The sequence below is a fragment of the Oxyura jamaicensis genome, chromosome 4 (assembly GCF_011077185.1).
Source record: "Oxyura jamaicensis isolate SHBP4307 breed ruddy duck chromosome 4, BPBGC_Ojam_1.0, whole genome shotgun sequence".
In the NCBI taxonomy this organism is placed as follows: Eukaryota; Metazoa; Chordata; class Aves; order Anseriformes; family Anatidae; genus Oxyura; species Oxyura jamaicensis.
This window is the reverse complement of record NC_048896.1, coordinates 3132634-3154317: the sequence shown is the minus strand read 5'-3', so window position 1 is coordinate 3154317 and position 21684 is coordinate 3132634. Positions and strand designations below refer to the sequence as shown.

The 21684-nt window shown below is 37.4% G+C and overlaps 1 protein-coding gene across 2 annotated transcripts in view; it reads right to left on the bottom strand.

Moving 5' to 3' along the window:
* DACH2 (dachshund family transcription factor 2) overlaps positions 1-21684 on the bottom strand; it is a 288158-nt gene that overhangs the window by 15067 nt on the left and 251407 nt on the right. For both annotated transcript variants that reach the window (XM_035323846.1, XM_035323847.1), the window contains exons 8-9: positions 2467-2612; positions 1786-1933 (exon numbers count right to left, since the gene is read on the bottom strand). In XM_035323846.1, the coding sequence (XP_035179737.1) occupies positions 1786-1933; positions 2467-2612 (294 nt within the window). The remainder of the gene's footprint in view (positions 1-1785; positions 1934-2466; positions 2613-21684) is intronic.

The following is a 21684-nucleotide window of genomic DNA, read 5'->3' as shown; positions in this document are numbered from 1 at the left end:
CTAAAAAGAATTTGAGTTCAGTCATGAATGCCATGTTTAAGTTACAGTCCATTTCAGAGTCTGCTAGTGTATACACTCTGGCAAACATTGTTCTGAAATTTTGTTAAAATTATAGGTAAATTTACCCTTGCAATATTTTGCAATCCATTTTATTTGTTTGCTTCTCCTGTATATTAGACAACTGTGAATTTCAAATCATTGATATTGTTATAAAAACTACTAAAAGATATGGAAAATTCTGGGAAAATCAACAGCATTTACATAACTTTTTGTGACCATTTGTTCATCTGCATTCTCATCATCTTTTACAGATCTGTCTGGATTTGTGAGTGCTCAAGTCAAGAGAATAAAAGGATACCATTGCATGGGCAATCTCTGAGAGGCATAATAAATTATTAATGCCAGAATGTGATCTGGAAACATAACTTTGAAAAACTGAGTAAACCATTTGGAAAAGTCTCTCTCTGACTTTCTATAATAATGAAGATGTGGATGTGGTGATGACTTAAAAGACAAACAATTTTGAGGATATTGATTATTGGAGAAATTCTCCTTTGAGCCAGAAGCCAACAAAGTTTGTGAATGACTTAAGGTTTTTGTTGATTTCAGTGTGACTCAGGAGGTACATAGCGTGATGTCTGCCTACACTGAGATTAAGTTTTGTTTTATAGAAATACAACAGTCTCATCTACACTTACATTGGGGTGATGCAATGATTTTTAACACCCACTGCAATTGAACAACTTCAAAAGTATTTACTGATCCTTCACAACCTGACTTAGAAGTGTCCTTCTTTGTCACCTCTTACTGAGCGCCTTGGTACTGTAGACAGGTCTGTTCCCCACACTTAATTTCAATTCAAAATGCACAGGCAGATAGTACTTGGCACTTACGTTAGTGGTCTTATCTAGCTTTATCTTTCTGATTTCATGGATGTAATCTAGAAGTAGCTTTTGGCACATAAAAAAACTATTTCTCTCCTTTAGATGAAGATTTGAATTTTAAAAAGAAGACTGCCTGCTTTGCAACATCACAGTGAAAAATTAGATTTACCAATTTAATTGCCTATTATTATCAAAAGCTTCTAAACAGTCATGGTTTTGTCTTAGAAGACTCCATATTGGGAGTGCTTTTGTATCTCACCCTTCTGATGGAAAAGAAATTATCTAGGGTTATTTGTTTCAGATCTTGTACTTGGGTAGGCAACTTCTTGTACCTCATCTATTTTGTTGCACTGAAGCTATCCACAAGAAAAATTAGTTGACTAACAACTAAACTACAGAAATCTCCATTACGCAGGAAGTGTGGGCTAGGTAAGTGTAAGATGTTGGGAAAAAAAAATCACCTAAATACCCAAATTACAGACATATTATCTTTCTCAAAATAAGACTGATCCTCGATGCTTGGAGAATATTAGCAGGAAACAAAAGAAATTAAAGCTGTCAAATGAAGAAATCAGGCTGGGAATACACAGGCGGAGTGGTAATAATGCATGTGAAAGCCATGAAACTGAATCAGCTTCCCTCCACAGAACCAGCCAAAACACTCTGCGGCCAGTTGCCCTCCAGGAAATAATCCTTCAGTCACTGTTCTGTCTGCTTACAGAAAAGCGTGCTTCATTCTGTTTTTATTAAATTTAAATCTTTCATTACCAGTGCTAGTCCACTGCTGCATTACACTGAAGTATGAATGTCAGTTAACTCCGAGTCCTCAATAGCTCCAGCTGGAAATGCCAAAGGGTTATGCATTTAATAGATATCTAAACTCCATTTTTCATTCACTCACCTCTGCTTTGCAGCTCAGCTGTAAGTTGCCTTTCCAAGCTCTCTCTTAGTTCTCTCTCTCTACAAAGCTCCATCTTTAACTCTTTCTTTTCCTGCTGTATCTGCTTTTCCTGGACTCTGGCATTGTCCACAGCCACTTTCAGAAGGCCCTAAAACACATGCAAATGTAAGAGCTGTGAAAATACCAGTTTGTTTCAGCAGTGACAAAATTCATCCATTTGTTTCTTTTACTCCCTCTAGGAAAAATAAAATAAAATAAAATAAAACCAGGAACCTATAGACCTGGAATGCAACTGTGCATTTAAAGCAGCTAAATGTTAGATAAGAGCAAATTTCTGGCATTCAATATAGCTTTTGCACATTCATCCTGCTGATACAGTTTATTACAAATGGAGTGCCATATCATTGCTGACCTTGGTCAACTGCAGGGAGAAGCAAAGGAGGAATAATGAGACTGGTGAATTTTAATATGATCATTATTGCCAACTATTAAGTCAAATAGACAATGCATAAAACTCTTTCATAATCAATAATGCCAGACAGTGAAAACCTAAGCATTACATTAAATAAAAGAAATCTAAATTGCAGATACAAAATAGTTTCTGAAACTTTTTAAAGAGATTGAAAAAGAAATACATTTTATCTGTCGTGACATAGCCTGGCCCTATAGAGAATAATTTACCTGAATGTTGGTTAATAGTGTTTCTACTGATGAAAGACCATCAGCAAAAAGAAATGGCGCAGGAAATCCAGGAGGCAAGGCCTGTCCAGCGAGTTGGACTTTATCTAAGGTTGGTTTCATTATTGGAATGGCAATTTGGACCTCTTCTGTAAAGATATGTTTAAAAGCAACATCAGAAAGCATTGGAAATATAGGTAAATGTAATTTCTAGAAACTGTTTCCCTGGAAGTCAAAATACAAGCATATTAGCAAAATTGACGTTGTTTCAGTCTTTGGGCAGCCATGGCTGCTGCTAAGGCAAATTTGCAAAATAATACAGAGCAATAATAAATATACTGAAGACTATAACATAGCTCTAATAGAGTATAGACTATTATATCTCAAATTCTACAGAATTATACTACAGAATTATAACAGTATTACACAGTTCATTAAACCTGAACGACTTTTCTTCATTCTATCATGTTTGCTATTCTGCGACGAGCATTTTTTTGTTGCTATAACCTTGAAAAAAATCTAATCAAGAAATGTATCACATCTCTTTACCCCTTTAGCATTATCCTTCCCGTACTCAGCAGTAAATAATCTCCACTGAGTCATCCCCTCCTGCTTAGCTAGCACCAACTCCAGGCTGTCAGTAAAGTGTCAGCGCAGGCTTTCTTAACAAGTACCTTGCTAGGGTCAGCCCTTCTAGTCACGGGCAGTAGCCAAAAATGCTTTGCTGAGTTATCTCTACCAAAGGTATAAAGCTGGGTGGTGGGGGGTCACAGGAGCGGCCAGGGAGGAGAGGGCACTCTGGCACTGGGCCCTGCTCCTGCAATTTATTTCATGGAGCTAGATTGATGCATCTCTTATAAATTGTAGAATTGGGGCCTGGTAACTTCCCCTCCACTCATTGTTTCAGTTAGATCAAGATGCTATAGATCAAGCTGTGCACAGACAATAGAAACGTGTATGCAGAAATAAACAACGACATTAGTAATTATTTTTCAAAAATCTTTTGAATTTTGTGATGAACCTGTACTATCACCAACAAACTCACATTTCTGAATAGACAATTTAATGATATTTTAGGATAATAATAGATGTATCTCCTTCTCTCAGATCCCCTTGTGTACTACTTATCCAAGTATTCATTTCAAACATTGAGTGTATTGCTGAAAGTCATAAAATTAAAATCTGCTAGCAGTCTTTAAAGACAAACTCTGCACACTTGTTTTTCTCTGAAATGTTAAAAAATATCGGTGTAACATTCTAGGGAAATCCAGTCCATATATAATACATTCCTCTAATCTTCTTGGCACTTGCAGGAATCATGAATAGCTTCTCAGCAATTGCTTTTTAGTAAAGTTTGAAACTTATTGTCCATAAGTTCATGACGCATGTGTTTTCTAATGGCAACTGCACAGACAGTCCTGATAGTTTCATTTGTCAAGTGTCTTGGTCATATTAATTCCAGGATTTACAATTGGACCACACCGTATCCAAAAGGCCTCCCTTCTCCCACTTCTCTTATTAAAAATAAATAAATAAATCAGAAGGAATCTGACCACAACAAATTAAACCACAGTGTCTCTGCAGCAGTACTGTTACCTAGTTTAACAGCCTCCAGGAGCACCTATTGAGCAGCAAGCACTTTTTGCTATTTCTAAAACACACCTACTGACAACTAAGCCATGAGCATTAGCAGATTTCAAGTATTCTTTGAAATCTATTGAGGGAGTATTTTGTTTTCACTGTGTGAGTTCATTAAATGGAACATCTTCATAATGACTCTTCAGGACACAACAACAAAAGCCAGTAACCTCTTCACATCTTCATAGCTATCATTTTAGAGCTGTGTTCATGTAATTTAAACGATCCATTTCTTAAAAAACAAACAAACAAAAACCCCTCTGGTAACAGACTCAGACACAGAATTTGTGCTGATTCTGATACACTGTTTCTCATATTTACATATTTTCTATCAGTGTCAGAGTTTTAAAATGAACTGATTAGTCGTTGCATGTGATGCTACACAGAAATAATATCTAAGTCACAAAATACTAAACAGAAGTGGCATTTGAAAAAGAAGGTAATACATGAAGTATGCAGAACAGAAAACTGTAGCGGCTTTAAAATCTCTAGAAATCTCTCCTATTTGGAGATGAAAGTAATAACATTAAATTGGCTGAAAGGAAAATTACTATTGACTGTGAAGACAGGTTGCATGGTCTATGGTTTGTAATGTTACTGTACAGCAGATTGAAGTTTCAAAATAGTATTACTCTTCTTTAAAGAGATAGACACAGCTAAATTAGGTGCTGCTTGCTGCAGTGAGGATCAAATGCAAAAAGAATCATATTTCATCAGACCTAGTCAACACCAGGAAAATAAATAGAAATATAAGAGGTATGCAGGCAATGATTCATTTTGATAATCTGGCCCAAGAGAGACACATAGAGACAGCACACAGATCTAAGCTTCTACCAAAAGACAAATAGGACACAGAGGGTGGGAATTGGGATGACAGTGTAGCAGAGGTCACATCGATTTTCAGCAGCAGTTTTCACACAGATGAGATAACCCTGGACTCTATTTGGCCCATTGTTCATATCCTACCTGTCCCACAAGCAATAAATTTCCAAGTCCCAGAAAAAGGGCAGTAAAGAAGAAGGATTCTACTTATGACTTCTTATGATTAAGTTTTTGTGCTAACCAAACATGCTTTGCAGACCAAGGTCACATTGCATGTTAAAGTCTGTAATAGCTGAAAACTAGAAGAAGCATATTATGTTTTAGCGTATATGGGTGGAAACTGTCAAACCATTCATCATTTTTTTTTCTGATTGAAATCACACTCTGCAAAGATGAATGATAAATGCATTAGAAATCTATTTCAATCTTGTAATAGGTCTTCACATTTGAATGGTGTCTACATCTTGTCCATATTCTGAGTAAGTGCACAGTTAGGCAGAAATTTATTAGCTAGGCTTAGGAAATCCTTATTGGTAAAGCAATTAAAAATGGCATGTGTTGGAAGCATTTTTTGCAGACTGTCTCAAATGCATCACTTTAAGAGAGAAAAAATATGTTGATTTTAGCATTTTGTTTTTAAAGAAAACTAAAGATATAAATGCTAAAAGCAGCACTCAAACATACAGTACAACAGAATAAACAAGAAATAAAGCTAGGACAAATACTATCTAACCAAGGACACAACCAACCTTCCTATTTATTGGAACAAAGTGGGAACTACTTTTATTGAGCTTGTTTGTTAAACCTGCCATGCTTTATAATAACATTCAGGAATCCATTTAGAGGGCAGTCTTTTTATTTTAATTTCTAGCTGGCATCCAGGTGAACAGACGAAAGAAAAAGTATACTGCAGAGAAAAGAAATACGGAGTAAATACTAACAGAGAATGGAATTATTATCCCAGGAAAGCACGTGGAAAGGTGCTAGAAAGTTTCTTGTTGTTAATGCAATATACTAAAGTATTTCATCTTCCATCTTCTGCCTAAGTTGCAGAAATCTGGATTGGAAAATTAAGCATCAACCTATGGACTAAATGCAGCACTGGGAACATGAGTAACACAAATTGCTCCCTGCATGACAGTGCACAGCCCAAACCAACAGGCAATTTTGTTTACCAGCTGGCTTATGTTCTTTCAAAAGGCATGCTTTTAAATCTATCATTCATATACCTGGTATACTTGACACGTCACATCCCTCTCAAAACAAGCTAGAAATATTAAAGCTAAAATTTACAAACTACCTAGCAGTACTTAGATTATCAAGTTATTTACTCACATATACTTCAAAACTTATCTGTTTGGAGGCATTATATGTAAGCCTCACCTCAAATAAGATATAACGCATTAAATAAATACGTGACATGCAGAGAAAAGCATAAAAAATCATACAGAATTTATAGCTATTAATCTCTTAGTTACTAACCAAGACATTTGATCTTAGAAAACCTTCAGCCAGCATTAATAGTATGGTTTTGGACATAGATGGTACTGGGGTCATTCCTGTTCTCTGCCTGTGGCATACAATTTAGAAAGCTAGGGACTAAAATGGTTTATCGTAATTATAATTCTTTAAGCTTCATATTTGAATCATGGGGATTACATTTAATGGTCCACAGTTAGAAAAAAACAGCCTAGGTGCTCTAATGCACTGTTTGGACGTTTAATAAAATAAAACAGAGCATCTACAACACCAGCTGAGTTGTATGTCCTACCCATCTTTGCAAGTAAGATATTATATTTTTATTTGAAATAGCATTATTTGCCAAATTATCCAAACTGATAACCCTAGACTTCCAGTTGTATTTCTAATTCACAAAGACAGTGATAAGCAGTGGTGACGAAAAATGGCTATTTTGGCAGAATTAGGGCTCAGATCCTAATTTTTGACAGCAAGAAGCAGTTTTCCAAAACAAGTGAGATTTCTTATTTTAATTTTAAACCTTGGCAACTTTTGCTTTACTTAACTAGTAACTGGTAGGTTTTTTTGTTTGTTTGTTTGTTTTTCTCTTATAAAACGATAAGCATGTAAATCCTGTAATCTGAAGCACTGTTTATTTCAAGTATTTTATATCTGTTGGTCTGCAAGGACAGGGTTGTCTGTCTTGTGTCTGAAAATCCTCCATAAACATCTGCCTGCCTTTCTCTCCCTCACTCATTGCTTCTCTGCCAGGAGTTGAGCACTCCTCTTCATCAGTGAGGAGAAATACCTCCTTCTAACCTGGCCCCAATCACACTTAGAAATTTACTGCTTTAACCTTGTGATTCAGGAGCCAAATTTGAAGTCACTGCTGTTTTTCTTAATTACAGTCCCTGAATGAACAGGGTCAATGAATGCAACTGGGGAGTATCTGATTAATCCACTGCACTAGCTTTAAATCAGACTTTACTTCATTTTTAAATGATTGATACAACTTGATAGCACACAAGCATGTTTCACTACTGAGCTTTGCCATAAAGAAACTTCATTTTAAAAATAGTATCTAATCATTATATATACATTTCCAAGCTGCCTTAAAAGCTTTTGGAAACTATCACAAAACAGTAACATCAACTATCCTCTGCTTCACGGTATCTGCTTCCCAGCTGGTTCTCACCCATGCAATCTGAAATCAATTCATTTTTGTCCTGAAGTGTTTAGTGAAATCTCTTCATTGTTTCCAACACAGTGGAAAAAATGTAGAGTATGTCTGTTACATTTAAAGCAATTTATTGGCTTAGGAAAAACTGAATATTACAGTATTGAAAAACAGAAGGTGAGCTGCGCAAGCAATGCATATACTACCCTTTCACTAGACCTGCTCTCAGGAATTACGAGGGTGTGTTTTCCTGAAGGACGTCATAAAGAAGGCACTTAGCGTTAGAATAGGAGAAGGAAGCAAAAAGCAGAGGAATGAAAATTTTGGTAGGAAACACTAAAATAAGAGTTTACAAATTGTCTTTATCTGTGCACTCTTTAACAAGGGGCGCATAATTATACAGCTTTGACATTTTCATCATTTACTCTCATTAATAAGATAGAAAATTATACCTATTTATAACTTCAACGTATTTACAATACGCTCTGATGTTCACATGGCACTGACAGTAAAAGCACCTGAAAATATTTTATTAATTCAAACCTTAACAGAAAAAAGGACCTAAGTTAGATGAGATTTGCGTTTTGCATCATTAAAAAATATATAGAGGAGTGTAGTAATTCACTGGGCAAACATCAGAACTAAAATGTTTCACTGCAAATAACTTCAGTCTAAAGTTCAATACATACAGATTAGGAAAAATACAACTGATGTCAATTGATTAAATTATAATCATTATGAAAAAGTGTAAGTACAATTAATGCTACCAATAAATGTATTAAAAGCCTTCCAAAGTACTATATTTTATCTGTGCAATAATTATTTACAATTAATTGTTTGTCTGTATTATTATTATACCTGCTTTATGCTATGAACTGTTCCTCGGGGAGGTTTTGGTAATCTGGATTCCAAAACATTTGAGGTTGCTCTGTGCTTTATCTATCTTCTAAATCTACGGAGAAGCTTAATTACTGCCAATCTGCATTTTCCATGTGGCAATTTAAAGCAACTAGTAACTTTCAGCTAGTAACAGTAACTTGTCATTCCTCACACAGGCAAGAAGCATTATTTCTACTGACAGTAGAGAAAAGTGAAAATGTGAATTATTCAATAAAAGGCTAGTAACAAAATTGTCACATGGAAGAAAGGAAGAAAATGAAACAACAAACAACAAAAACAAAATCCTGCTCATGGCCATTATCAAGAAATATATATATGTTTTTCAGCTAACTTTCTTGTAACATTCACAAAGGTTTTTTCATGGTGATTTTTAAGTATCACTGTAGTCTGACTACTCCTCTACTGAGATTTTGAACTGTCAGATGAGGATGGGTAGGAGGAACTTGCCAAGAAAAAAAAAAAAAAAAAAAAAAAAAAAGATTCTTCAATTTTCTTGGCGGATTCAGCTTTTCCCTATTAATGTTGAGATTATTTCTTCAACTATTTTGTTGCAAATATTTATGACTCCATATGGAACAACAGATGTTGAAGGGAAGGGATAGCAGAAAAGACTTCATTTTCAGCAATTACCCTGCTACTTGTTGTCATACTGTAGGTGTTCTTAGTGCATCTATTTTACATACCACCCTGTCCTTTCACACACTGCAAAAATGTCAGTTTGGATAATTAATGTAATAACTTCAGTCCCAATCATTTCCACAATATTCATTTATGAAAATAAAATAAGTAAATAGGACAACAGGAGGAAGAAATCAGGAAGGAAGGAGCTAGACAGGAACTGCTCTTCCAGTCTTTCTGGAATATATTACCAGGAATCAATTTCCCACAAAGCCACGTTAGGTCCTTAGTGCAAAATCTTTCCCTTTCTCTCTGAGACAGATTCCAGTGATTGCTACCAAGAAGAGAAATCACACAACAAACAGAAAAACAAATCTATTCAGTAAGCAGTGCTATAAACAAAATTATTGCATAATGTTGATGTGGAAACATGGGCTGGGTGTGATGAGGATAGTTAGGAACAGGCTGAAAGCCAGCACACCGGCCGGGCAGCCTGAGCTGGTCGGAGAGCACCAGTCCCCTGCAGGCAGAGGGGGACACCCACTCGCAGAGAGTGGCGCCTGCTGCGCCATGTCCATGGGCAGCACATGCCAGCCAGCTCCTGGTCAAACACAGCCACAGTCAGCAAGGCACGGCACTCACACTAATAAACTGCTTGAGCATGCATCCAAGAGCCGTGATAACTCAATCCCAGCACCACCAAGTGCACCAACGTGGCCTCTGGACACGTGGCAGCTCATGGCTGGTGCAGCCTGCAGGGTGGGCAGGCCAGGCCGGGGGCTGCCCATGATGGCTGCTGACGCCAGCGGGCCCAAAGGCTGAGGCACGACTCGCAAGCAGGCCCCGCGCACGACTGCCAGCCAGGACTGCATGAGAGCCCAGACAAGCCTACTGCCCAGCCAAAGGAAGGCAGCCCGTGTCTCCACAGTTAGGCACGCTCTTTCATGTCCCACTCGTAATAAAAATATACAACATGCTTTTAAATAATTTTCATCTTCTACTCCCTTTATTGCAGCATTTGGTAGTATAATAAATAATTTGAAACAGATCTCATTAGCAAGATCCCATTTTTTCCTATTCACAAAACACACACAACCATATAAGTGCTTCCAGGGAGCTGTGATCAGTGGGACCAAATTTTCACCAGGATGCTTGTATTCCCATTTCACACCTGAAAAGCTCCACCTGCCTGCTCAAGCTGCAAATGTGCCACCAGGAAAGGCTTTTTAACTTGTCCTCCTGGTCTAGGGAACTATTCACATGTCAGCCATGCATATGTTAGGTACATGCAAAGGACATACTTGAAATGGCATTCTTCCCTTCCAAAAGTCTGTGTTCCTAACCCCAGGCAAAACCAGGCTGGATTAGAGACACTTGTTGCCTTCTGGGGTCCAGGCAGTAAATGTAGGTCCTGAGTGGCCAGAAGGAAATGTAAAGGTGCACAGAATGGTGCAATAAGGAGCAATGTTATTCCTCTACATCAACACTTAGTGATCACCTGCAGAACTGACTGGTAGCCAGGGAGCCAGCCATGGGTGCCATCAGAACACAGGCAAAAGAACTCTAAACCTCAAAGTTAATCAGTACAAATATTTTTGTAAAGTCTTCTGTTAATACTATAGAGAGATTATAAAGTTATGCATTATATGATTTATGCTAACGTAGCAATTATGACACCCAAGATAACCTCATCTCTCTTAATTTGTTTAAAAATAGTACCAACCTACTATCAGTATTATTATTGTTCAGTTCAAATTCTTGAAGTACATGTGTAACTAGCAGTTAAATCCCTCAAATATTTGAAGCAGGCAGAGTATTCCATTTTCTATTTCTGCATAATTATTCCTGCTTTATTAAGGTTTATTTTACAACTGTATAAAATAGGTTATAAAGGACAATTCTGCTATTATGTCCTCCCCTGCTTAGGCTTAATAAATATTATATTCCACACCATCCATTAAAGCCAAGTAGTGGAGAAAAAAGGAGTGGTAGTAATCTCCTCCACAGATGTAAAATACCTTTAATAAAATAAGGGTGTATAACAGTCAGGAACAAATTACTGAGGTCTGCTTTAATAAAATAGTACCCTTAAAGAAGTATTACTCTTAAGGTACTGACATTCCCACTGGTGATGCAGTGTATCCTTTCAAAGCAGTATAGCTTGTTAAAATGGCAAGATATCTTTTTGCAATAGAGTGTTTGTGTCCAAACAGATACAAGGTTTGTATAGAATGCATCCAGGGAGCCATAAAACTGGTGGGAAACATATTTCTCCATGGTATTTTAGTACTTTGAAAAATTCAATCACTGGGAAAAAATGTTTTGCTGTAAACATCTGAAGAGCCTTGTAAAAGCAATGGCTTCCCACAGCACCTGCTTAAATAATTTTAAGAGGGAGTATGTCTTTGCTCATCTTCTAAAACTTGTAGAAACCTTCTCCTATTAATTTCCCTGGTGCTGTAAGGCCAAGGCACTTTTAATCAGAAATAATTATGAGTGCAGTTAGGAGATGTTCACCAGCATTATTTTTGTTCCGTAGAAATAAAACAACTTTCAAAACTGATTGCTTAGAGAAATATGATTGCTTTAATAGGAAAATATACATAGAAAGATGATCACCTTAAGGTTTCTTTTGAATTATGTGTTCTTCAGATGTTGGAGAAGTACTCTGTTTATGTATCTTAGCATTTCAACTCAGTTCAGTAACACATTAATTTTATAAACCCCAATTATCAAGAAACATGAGAAATTCATCCTTTTAAAATTCACCTTTTCACTGTTTTAATTCTATAGGTGAGTAGCACTTCTGTGCTATGGCTGTTACCAGTATAATTCCTGACACAGTCCTTATGTAGTCTTCCAAATAAAACTTTAGTCTCACACCAGCTCCTCAGACCTTCTGTGCTGCACAGCGCACGTTCTTCATTCCCATGGCACAGGCAGAGGGGACCAGCTGTGGCACGGCCTTCCCTGCCAGCTCAGCCCTTGCTGCAGAAACCAGGCTCCTGCACTGAACAAGACTGTCACCCTTTCCCCCCCAGAGGGTTCAGCCAGCCCCTGGTGTGCAGCAGCGCTCCTGAGCGCTGCCATTTCAATAGCACCCTGTCTCCTGCAGGTACTGGAGGATACAAAACTGAACCTAATGCCCCTCTTGGGCTAGGAAACAGTCAGAATTTGGCTTATCCCAGTCCTCCCCTCTTCGACTAAGATGGCAAGTAATAGGCCCTCTGATAGAAATGTCCTGGTGTATCGATATTACATCTTAGTGACAGAATGATTAGAGTCACATATATCAGTATTACAGCAGCTCTCGGAGTGGAGAGCTGCATGTCCATAGCAACGTAGCACAACTCTTTGCCACCAAATAATTACATGATGCTCTGGGGAAAGACAAGTTTTCCTAGCACACAGCCAATCTATCAAAAGGGAAAACTCTTTCTGACCCAAATGGCAGCTACGATCACAGCATAAATGTAAGCTAACCACCACGTAGTCCTCATCCACTACTTTGCAACCTAATAACTGTTGAGTCTACTGCTGTCACTTATCCTGAGCTCTTTTGAAAGATCAAATACTGCAGAAAGGAAAAGCTATCTGGCATTTATCTACTGTATCCTCCCTTCAGATCAGCCTGAGTGCTGAGTGTGGCTCCTGGGGAGGCCGAAATGTGCCGCCACACACTGCAGGTTCACTTCACAGGCCATATTCAGTGACCACCTCGCTACTGCAACTCCCGGTTACATACCCAAGACAAAACATCACTTGCAACAACAACAACAAAGTGTTAAATAAATTATTTAAATCACAAGCAACTAAATCCAGGGTCCTATGCTTTCCTCTAACAGGCTACTAGTACAGTCCAAGAGCACAGTTCCCAGAAGCTGGCCAGCATTTTTCCCTCTATTCTCTCTGCCCAAGACCTTGGTCACTTCTGCCATCCACCTGAAACAGCAAGATGCATGAAGTGATGCTCTGCTATGGAATGTGGCATAAAGCAAAGTTTGGCAATAAAGTCCCATTGCTTAGGCTAATTTCTTCAATAAAATCCTAATATCCATTCATGCCAAAGCACAAAAGCTTGAGCACCAAGCAAATGAAGATTTATTTATTTTTCACAGAGCTGTGTGCATGTACAATACTGTTCTTTTATTGATTTGAGATTGCAAACTAATTGCTCCAGGAAAGTTTTCAGAAACTTCACAAACTTTTTGCTTTTAGATCGCTATAAATTCTAGTTGACTTTAAGACAAAAAATGCCACTAGTGTTATTATAACTAAATACAAATCTACTAGGCAGATTTTTGGATAAATCTCTTGGACTTGCATGCTTTCTAAATGAAAACAAAATACAAACTAAAACAAAATACAAATTCAAACAAATTATGCAGAAAGCCAGTACTCTACACCTCTCAGTCATTCACAAACAGGTTTCAAAACAGCCTTGGACTAGTTTGGATTGCTGAAAAGCCCAGCCTCACAGGCATGCCACTTTCTGCAGCCTCTGGATTTGGCAGCCGAAGCCTGGAGAGGCAGTGAAGTGCCAGGGCAAGCTCTGCAGCTGGTTCCCCAGGAAACACGGAGTGAAGAGAAAATAGCTGCTTTGGCAACCTCCTGCTGCAAATACCTAAGTTGACAAAGCAACTGTGACTGAAACAAAACGTACCTTGTCCATATTCAGTAAAAAAATATGAATAACTACAAAGTATCAAATGGAAGTCTGCATTTTTTTTTCAAAATGACAGAAATAAAGTCTGTGAACTCCATTAGTGCATCTACCATTCTAGTGGGATTTCTACCAGGTCAGCTGGCAGCATGAACTTATTGACATTTTAAGTTGTATCCAAAAGTCCATAAGAATAAACTCTTTTTAAAATTACTAGGTTTGATTAATGCTACCATGACATACGCATTTGAGTAACCTGAGCATTTTTCTATTAAGACTGGCTTCCGCTCTTTGCAGGGCACACTGTATTTTCACTTTGGTTTATTCTATCTCCTTGCTTTGAAACTGTGCATTACTTGAGAGAGTAGCTGACAAACCCATTTATGATAGTGCACAAAATGAAGCTTAATGAATCCCAAATGAAATGTACTTCATGTGCTAAAATCAATGTACATTGCCTGCTACAGTATCTCCCTGTGAAATTGAGGCATTTCCTCAGAAATTTCTCTCTCAACAGGGTCTTTTTTTTTTTTTTTTTTTTTTTTTTGTAGCGCTTAACTGCCTTTTGTCTGCTCTTGTCTCCCTCCAGTGTTGCTCAGATGGCAATCTTTTATTCCTTGTGCAAACTCATTTGGAAAATGCTGGATGGGCTACAGCTGTGTACTGCTACATAAGGTCTAATACATGTCAAGCAGTGCTTTCTATTTGCTGAATAAACACAATGAAACAATGTTTTAATTGATTATTAAAAGGGCAGAGTTCTAGACTGAAAGTAGTATTTAAATCAGCTTTAATCAGCTAGTTTAGTAAAATTCAGAAAGGTATCAATGATGTATAGTCGTATCATGCCATTTGAGCACCTCAGTTTTTGTAAAGGTTATTGCAACCCAAGGTGATAAAGCTATTTTTGGGTGATTTATGCAACCACATAAAGGTGATGAAGAACAAACAGGGGATCAAAATATTATTGAAGCATGAACCTTACCTGGAAAGGTATTTTCATACATATCTGCTAAGAAATCAAATAAAATACATGGTTTTCAAGAGCCAACCTCTGTGCAGGTACTGTGGAACCTTTGCAGTTCAGTCATTCTCAAGCAATAAAACGTGTTCTTGCTTTTATGAGGTGTGGTGTCTAAATTTATACTCTCTAATAGTAAATACTGACTTAAAATCAACCTGTATTACTTCTGACAAAAGGTATCCAAGTTGGAGGATATACATTCTAGCAAAAATATCTATATGATTTGTTTAAACCAACAACAATTAGACTGTGCAACTATTTTTTTTTCAAAGTCAGAATATATATATAAAAAAAGTAAATGGTAACCCAAATAATTACGGATCTCAAAGAGGCGCCTTGACTCTCCTCAGGACACTGCCTGGGGTGTCATACAGTTTTGAAGGCCTACTTCAAAATTTGGGCAATGATCAATCAGAAATGAAGTCCACAGACTAGATTCTTCTTTATACCAGTAATTGCATTCCACTAATTATATTTCTCTGTGGGTCCTGAGTGACTCCTTAGGACTCCATGTGAAGAATGCATTGGGAAGTAACCAAGGTTTTTTTTTTTTTCTTTTTTAATTCTTCCTTCAAACAAAAAATCCTAACCTTGTCCAGAAATTTAGGTAATAAAAACTGGTAACTTCTGTTAAGTATCAGCATGACATGGATTATCAATCAAACAAGAAACAAGCATGAAGCAGATAAAAATGGCAAACTGCTATAATTACAAATGACATTTTGTGCATGACTGTGTCTCAAGAACTGTTACAGAATGCTGTGAAAAGAAAAAAAAATCATTTATATCCACAGTCCAGAATAATATGGTCCATTACAATGATGTACTTTGGGGCAGAAATGTCATTTGTTATGTCTCACATTGTTTCTGTTCTATCCACTGAATTTATATTTAGTTTTATTTTTTTTAAAAGGATGAATTCACTTTAGAGAACTGACAGCTTATATGAATATTTTAGTTTTGCTTGCAAGTACCAGAAAAAAAAATGGAATAAAACTCAAGCTCCATGTTCCTCAGAATGCCTACTGAGAATAAATTCTATGTTTATTTGTACTTCATTTTGCTTGAACAACCGCTTTTCCCTTGAGTATTTACTAAAAGCATAAAAAGAATGAGCCAAATTCACTTCTCAATAACATCCATTCAGCATTGTTGAAGCTTGTAAAATTGCAATAGACTAGCCAAGGGGAAAATTTTACTCACTATTTAGTAAATATACATAATTTTTTTTCTGGTTGAGAAGATGTATTGTTTTATTTCCAAATTCTGTCTGCTCCTGCTCATCAAAGAAGAAAAAGCAGCCATTTTGTTACACATTCATGACCTCAGAAAGGAACGGAAATGATGTGCATTCCCTCATTTGGTTATTTGTTACCTGGGGTCCAATCCTATACATGGCTTTTCCCATCAAACTTCCTGAAGACTCGAGCAAAGTGTCCATCTACTCCACTACATAAAGAACTAGTTACATTTTTTTTTCCTGTAGTATTTGCTCAAAGATTCCCATAAATGATCTTTGACCTACGTTCCAAAATACGCAGATTTGAGGAAGTGTTAGCCGTCGATTGCCCTGAAGTGGATTCAGCCATGGGGAAGGGTGATTCCCGATGCAAGGCTGGAGAAGCATTTTTATACTGCATGCCAGAGACATCTAGTTTTGTTGCAACTAAACCAGGAAAATCCACAACAATTGCAATGAAACAGAAGCTACCATACTTGGTCTATGACCACACCTCACAATGCAGCAGCCGAATTGTCTCTGGGCTGTGCTCCTCACACCTCCTGCACCAAGTTTCCATAAGGCCAGGCTGAGCTACCCCAGGTCACTCTCATCTGCCAGTGGAGGTGTCTTAAAACCGTCTCGATACCGTACAAAATGAAAAATCCAATTACCATTATATAAAATGACTTCATCCAGTGCAGTTGACCATCACTGTGTTTTCAGTACCGTTTGATGATGTCTTTTTCAACAGAGCTTGCAGGAAAAGTCATTCAACACTAACAATGCAGCATGCAGCTACCACTCCTAAATGGTGAACGTGGCCAAGAGCTGGGGTTGGTGTTTCTTGTCCACTATTCCCCAAGAAATTACAGTTTATAGCTTGTTAGTGGAAAAATGATGTCTTTAAGATCTAAGCCAATATTTTCAGAAATATCACGGATTGTCTTTATTGCTGGCAGAACAAACCCCCAAAATATAATAGCAAGTAATGTGACCATTGCCCTTGGCAGCACCATTAAACTGGGCAGTGAACTACTTCAAATGGCTGCGAGTGTTAAACATTAGTTCTGCCTTAAGTAGGTTGATTTTAACAGTCAAACATGCACTGCAGTCTATCTGAACATTAAAAGCACCTTTCAAACTTAATTTTACAGAAATGTTAATGACCAGAACAAACTACTGAAGGCAAAAAAGAAACGTAATTATTTCAACAGATGAAAGGAAGCAGTAAATTAACACTCCTGTTTTAAAAGGGGGCTCAGTAACTTATCTACTTTAAGGAAATACCATTAACTGAAGCCACTATGGATATTTCACTTAATGTGTTTATGGTTTGGGGTTTCCTTTCTCTTTTGGCCTTTAAAAATGAGGTTTGAGGCAAAAGCAGAACTGTAAATCTTTAATCAAAATACAATGAGAACCAGAAATGCTTTATCAAAATCATAGCAACTGAATTGGTACATAAATATCTGTGTTATAGGCCATGTATGCACACACATGGTTGGTGAGGAAAAAAAAAAAAAAAAAAAAAAAAAAAGAACATCTTCAACAGCTATGACCTGTATGTCCATAGAGGCTACTAAGAACTAAAGAAAGCAGTTAAGACAGAACTAGAAAGACTCAGAAGTATTCCTAATATACCACCAGTGCCTACGTACATTATATAAAAAGAGAAAGAAAAAGTTAGGGGTAGCTGAACTAATCCTATTATTACATTAAAAAAAAAAAATAGGAAGAAATTTGTCAAAGCTTAGAAAATGTTAAGCTGCTTGTTATAGAATACAAAACATACCAGTTTTTGTACACAAGCTATTATTTGGGGCAATTTTGAAAACTGTTTAAAAATAGTAATTGTCTTGCAACTAAGATTTTCTTACCATATGTGTTGAAATATTGAAGAAGACTGTAGAAATTTCCAAAAGGAAATATATATATATATTAAAAATCTTTACAGCAAAATTTAGATAATCATTTTTTTTTCCTGTGGATATGCATTTTACACACAATAAAAATATATAAATGTTGTTTTTGAAAATAATTTATTTAGCGTTATCAGCATAGCTACATATGTTTTTCATTCCAAAATCAGTCATTTGTAGACTTCAAATGATGAAATGGTAATAATTCTTGTGATTTATATATGTCCACTTTGAAATATGGCTGAATGTAAGGTTTATTCAGCAAAGCCACATTGCTGATTAAAGTGGCTTTAAACTTGCTTTTTAATTAATAGCCTTTCATAAAGGATACTTTAGTATATAAAGATATGATATTGTATTGCATATATATCATGTTGCGAGTGTTCATGCTTATTTCTATATATACTGTTATATATATACACACACATATACAATCTAAACATATCAGAGGTAAAGAAAGAACTGAATTCAGAATATAGCAACAGTAAAGTAAATGGAGAGTCAGAAGGCCAGGAAAAACTGATGATGTAGTCTCAAAAAACACTGGCTTTGACAGTAAAGCCAATTTAAGTAGTTCCCACGCCCTGTAGCACAGCTCATCAGCCCCTTCTGCGAAAATCCTTTGAATGCCTATTTATAAACTGCATCGTATAAATAGAGTCTCTTAACCAACACCTCTGGATGATGTAGGATTATTATTTCGGGCAGACATTTATTTACTTAAGGTATTTTGATGTGAAAATAGACACAATTTGGTTTATCCATGGCAGTTGATGTCATTTCACATAAAACAGGAAGTGAGAATTGTTCATAGTGCTGAACAAAATATATTATTTTGTCCAGTGAAAAGAAGAAATTGAGGGAAGCGTGGGGAAGCACATTTTAGAGTCTAATGTTTGATGGACACTGTATTGGTAGGTGATATTTTGGCGCTTCACCCTGGTGACAGTCAGAGAAGAACCTGCTCTGGAGCTAGCCAGCAGGCTGAATGCAGCAGCTGGAAGCAAGTGTACAATGTGACCCAAGATTTCCCAAAGCAGAAAGGAAAGTGTGATGCTAAGTCACTGCATCAAGGCCATGTCAGGAGAGCGGAACATCATGTGGAAGATTATCAGCATCACAGAATGGCTGAGGCTGGAATGGACACCTAGAGGACATCTTGTCCAAGCCCCTACTCAAGGAGGGCCACCTAGAGCTGGTTGCCCAGGTCTCTGAAAAATCTAACTGGTTGAGAAGGTAGGGTGGATTTCAAACACAGAACAGTGGCGACTGATTAGCAAGAAATAAGGTAAGGCTAGCAGTTTAGCAGCGTGAAAGCAGAAAGAGTCTACTCTGCAGATCAGCTCTGCCTTTAATAGCTTCTGACTATTTGGAGGTATTAAGGGGACAATTCTAGGATAAGCAATAGCTTAAGACAACCTCTTGAGGTGGCATTATACACTGGAAGCCCTTTCACGTTTGTAGTGGACCCACTCAGAAACTGCCATAGACACTACCCAAATCAAATTGCAGCCTGCCATCTCTATTGATCACCTGCATGTCAGATCACTCATTATTTGGTATTGAGTTGTGTTAACTACCACTGTGCTCAAGCCTTCAAGCCATAAAACTCCTAGTTCACCAAACACAATATGACAATGCTGTTGCTATAAAAACATCTGCATCAAATATTAGGGTATGTGTGAACCAGCAGTCTAAAATCATACGTGTTAACTGCACGCAGCAAGATATACACTTATTTAAAAATAAATGTGAAATTCACTCTTCCACAAAAGCAGCAGTGTCATGAGAAAACTTGGGCTTTAAGTTTTGTAAACGCTGCATTTTCAATATTAGAGTGTCAGTCTTCATTCACTCTCTGACAAGGTTGTCAATCAAACAGCAATCTAGTTTTGTAAGACTTTAACCAAAGATCAAAGTAATGATACTGCTGAGTTCACATTACCTTCCCTGAGATAACTACTTGAACACTTCCATAGCACCGCATCGATATTAACTTTGCACCATTCCTTCCAAGCAAATAAAACAGTACAAAGTTTGACAGCCCTCCTGGCTTCTGCTCTCAGCCCTGATCTAAACAGAATCCCAGTCCCTGTCCCCTCTACCCCTCTGTAACTGCCACCTGGATATTGAAGTTGAGAATTGCAGGACTTGCATTCAGTTAAACTTCCATCAATTAAAAAGAAAATGAAATGTGCTTTCTGTCTCCTTTGGGAAACACGCTGAATGTCTTTTACTCAATAACAATAGTTGGGCAATAAAAAGATGAGTGAGCAAAATGTGGTATATCATCGTTTTGCTTTTGACTTCAGCCCAATGGCAAATGAAAGGCATCCAAAATCAATTTCAAGAAGCTAATAAATTCAGTATGTGAAAGCAGAGAAAATATAACTTTGCAGCCTCATCATCAAGCTGATTTGTAAGCAAAGCTGGGCCCAGTTCCCGAACACTAAGTCACCCATATTTTCCGTATTTTCAGCTTCATGCAGGTAATATACCATTTCTATATAGTTTATATTCTGAGGATAAACATACATATATATATCTGTTCTTTCCACAAACATACGTCCTGGTAATATCATAATAAGAATCTGAATGTACTATGCCCAGGAAATCATGTCGATCACTATCAGTTACTTCCTCCAGTAACAGTGAAAGGAAGGTGAAGGCTAATGCTGCACACAAGGGCATGCTCGAAGCAGAACTGCTTTCCACAGCTCTGCGTTACTTGCAGCCCAGACCTCTTTATGGCAGCACGGGGAGGGGCTGTTGGGATTTTTATTTGCTTGTTAACTGACTGAGAAGCTTGCCAGACCATGTCCATCTAGAGGCAAGTTTCCAAAGGGAAATGAATTGATGGTAATTACAACATAATTTAAAGTACTCCTTGAGCAATGCAGAATACCTACAATGTACAGCTTCTGATCTCACTGGGCAATACTACAGGGCTTCCACTTACTCCAAGCAATTATTTCAGTTTTCCATGAGAAGAAAATTTGACCCACAGTTTCTACCATGACATAAGAAACCTTGACAGGGTCAAGCTCTCCCCAAAGGATTCAGTGTCCATTGCTCTTAAGGCTGACTGGGCTTTACCAGGGGACTTTGTACCAGGTATGGTTTTCCACTGCAATTACGAATAAACTACCTGACAAAAGGAGGCAGCACGGATGTACCCTGAGTGGCTTGGAAGGCCAGGACTAAATCCTTCCAACAGCAGTTACAATACACCACCTTTGGTTACATGCTGGACCTGAATGTGCAGCTTTAAAAATGGTCAACAAACAGCAAGCCGAGGAATGGAAACAAATGGATGTACAGCAGCCCTGGGATCTGCAGGTCTATGCTGGAAAAAAAAAATCAACATTTCTGAGAGCAAAAGTTCCTGTTTCTGACATAACCATGTTATGTGATGCCTTCTGAAATTTTGTTTTGACCCAAGAACAGGCAGTAACATCACAGAAGGCTGATTACACTTATCTAGCTTATGTGGAAGTCATTAGCAGTGCTATTTTTTTTTCCCTTGGGATGTCATATTATTTAAAAAAAAAAAAAATACTTTTTTTTTCTTGAAACATGGTACTTATTAAAAAAGAACACAATCAAGCAAACAAGAGAAACAGACAAACAGGTTTCTGACCTTGGAAATTTCTGTGTCAAGATTATAGATTTCTTTGTTTTCTGTGACAAAACACAGAAAGAGAGAGAGAGAAGAAGGAAAGAATACAGCAGACACGCAGGAAGGAAAGCAAGCTGGGTGCTGGATGGAGCTTGAATTGT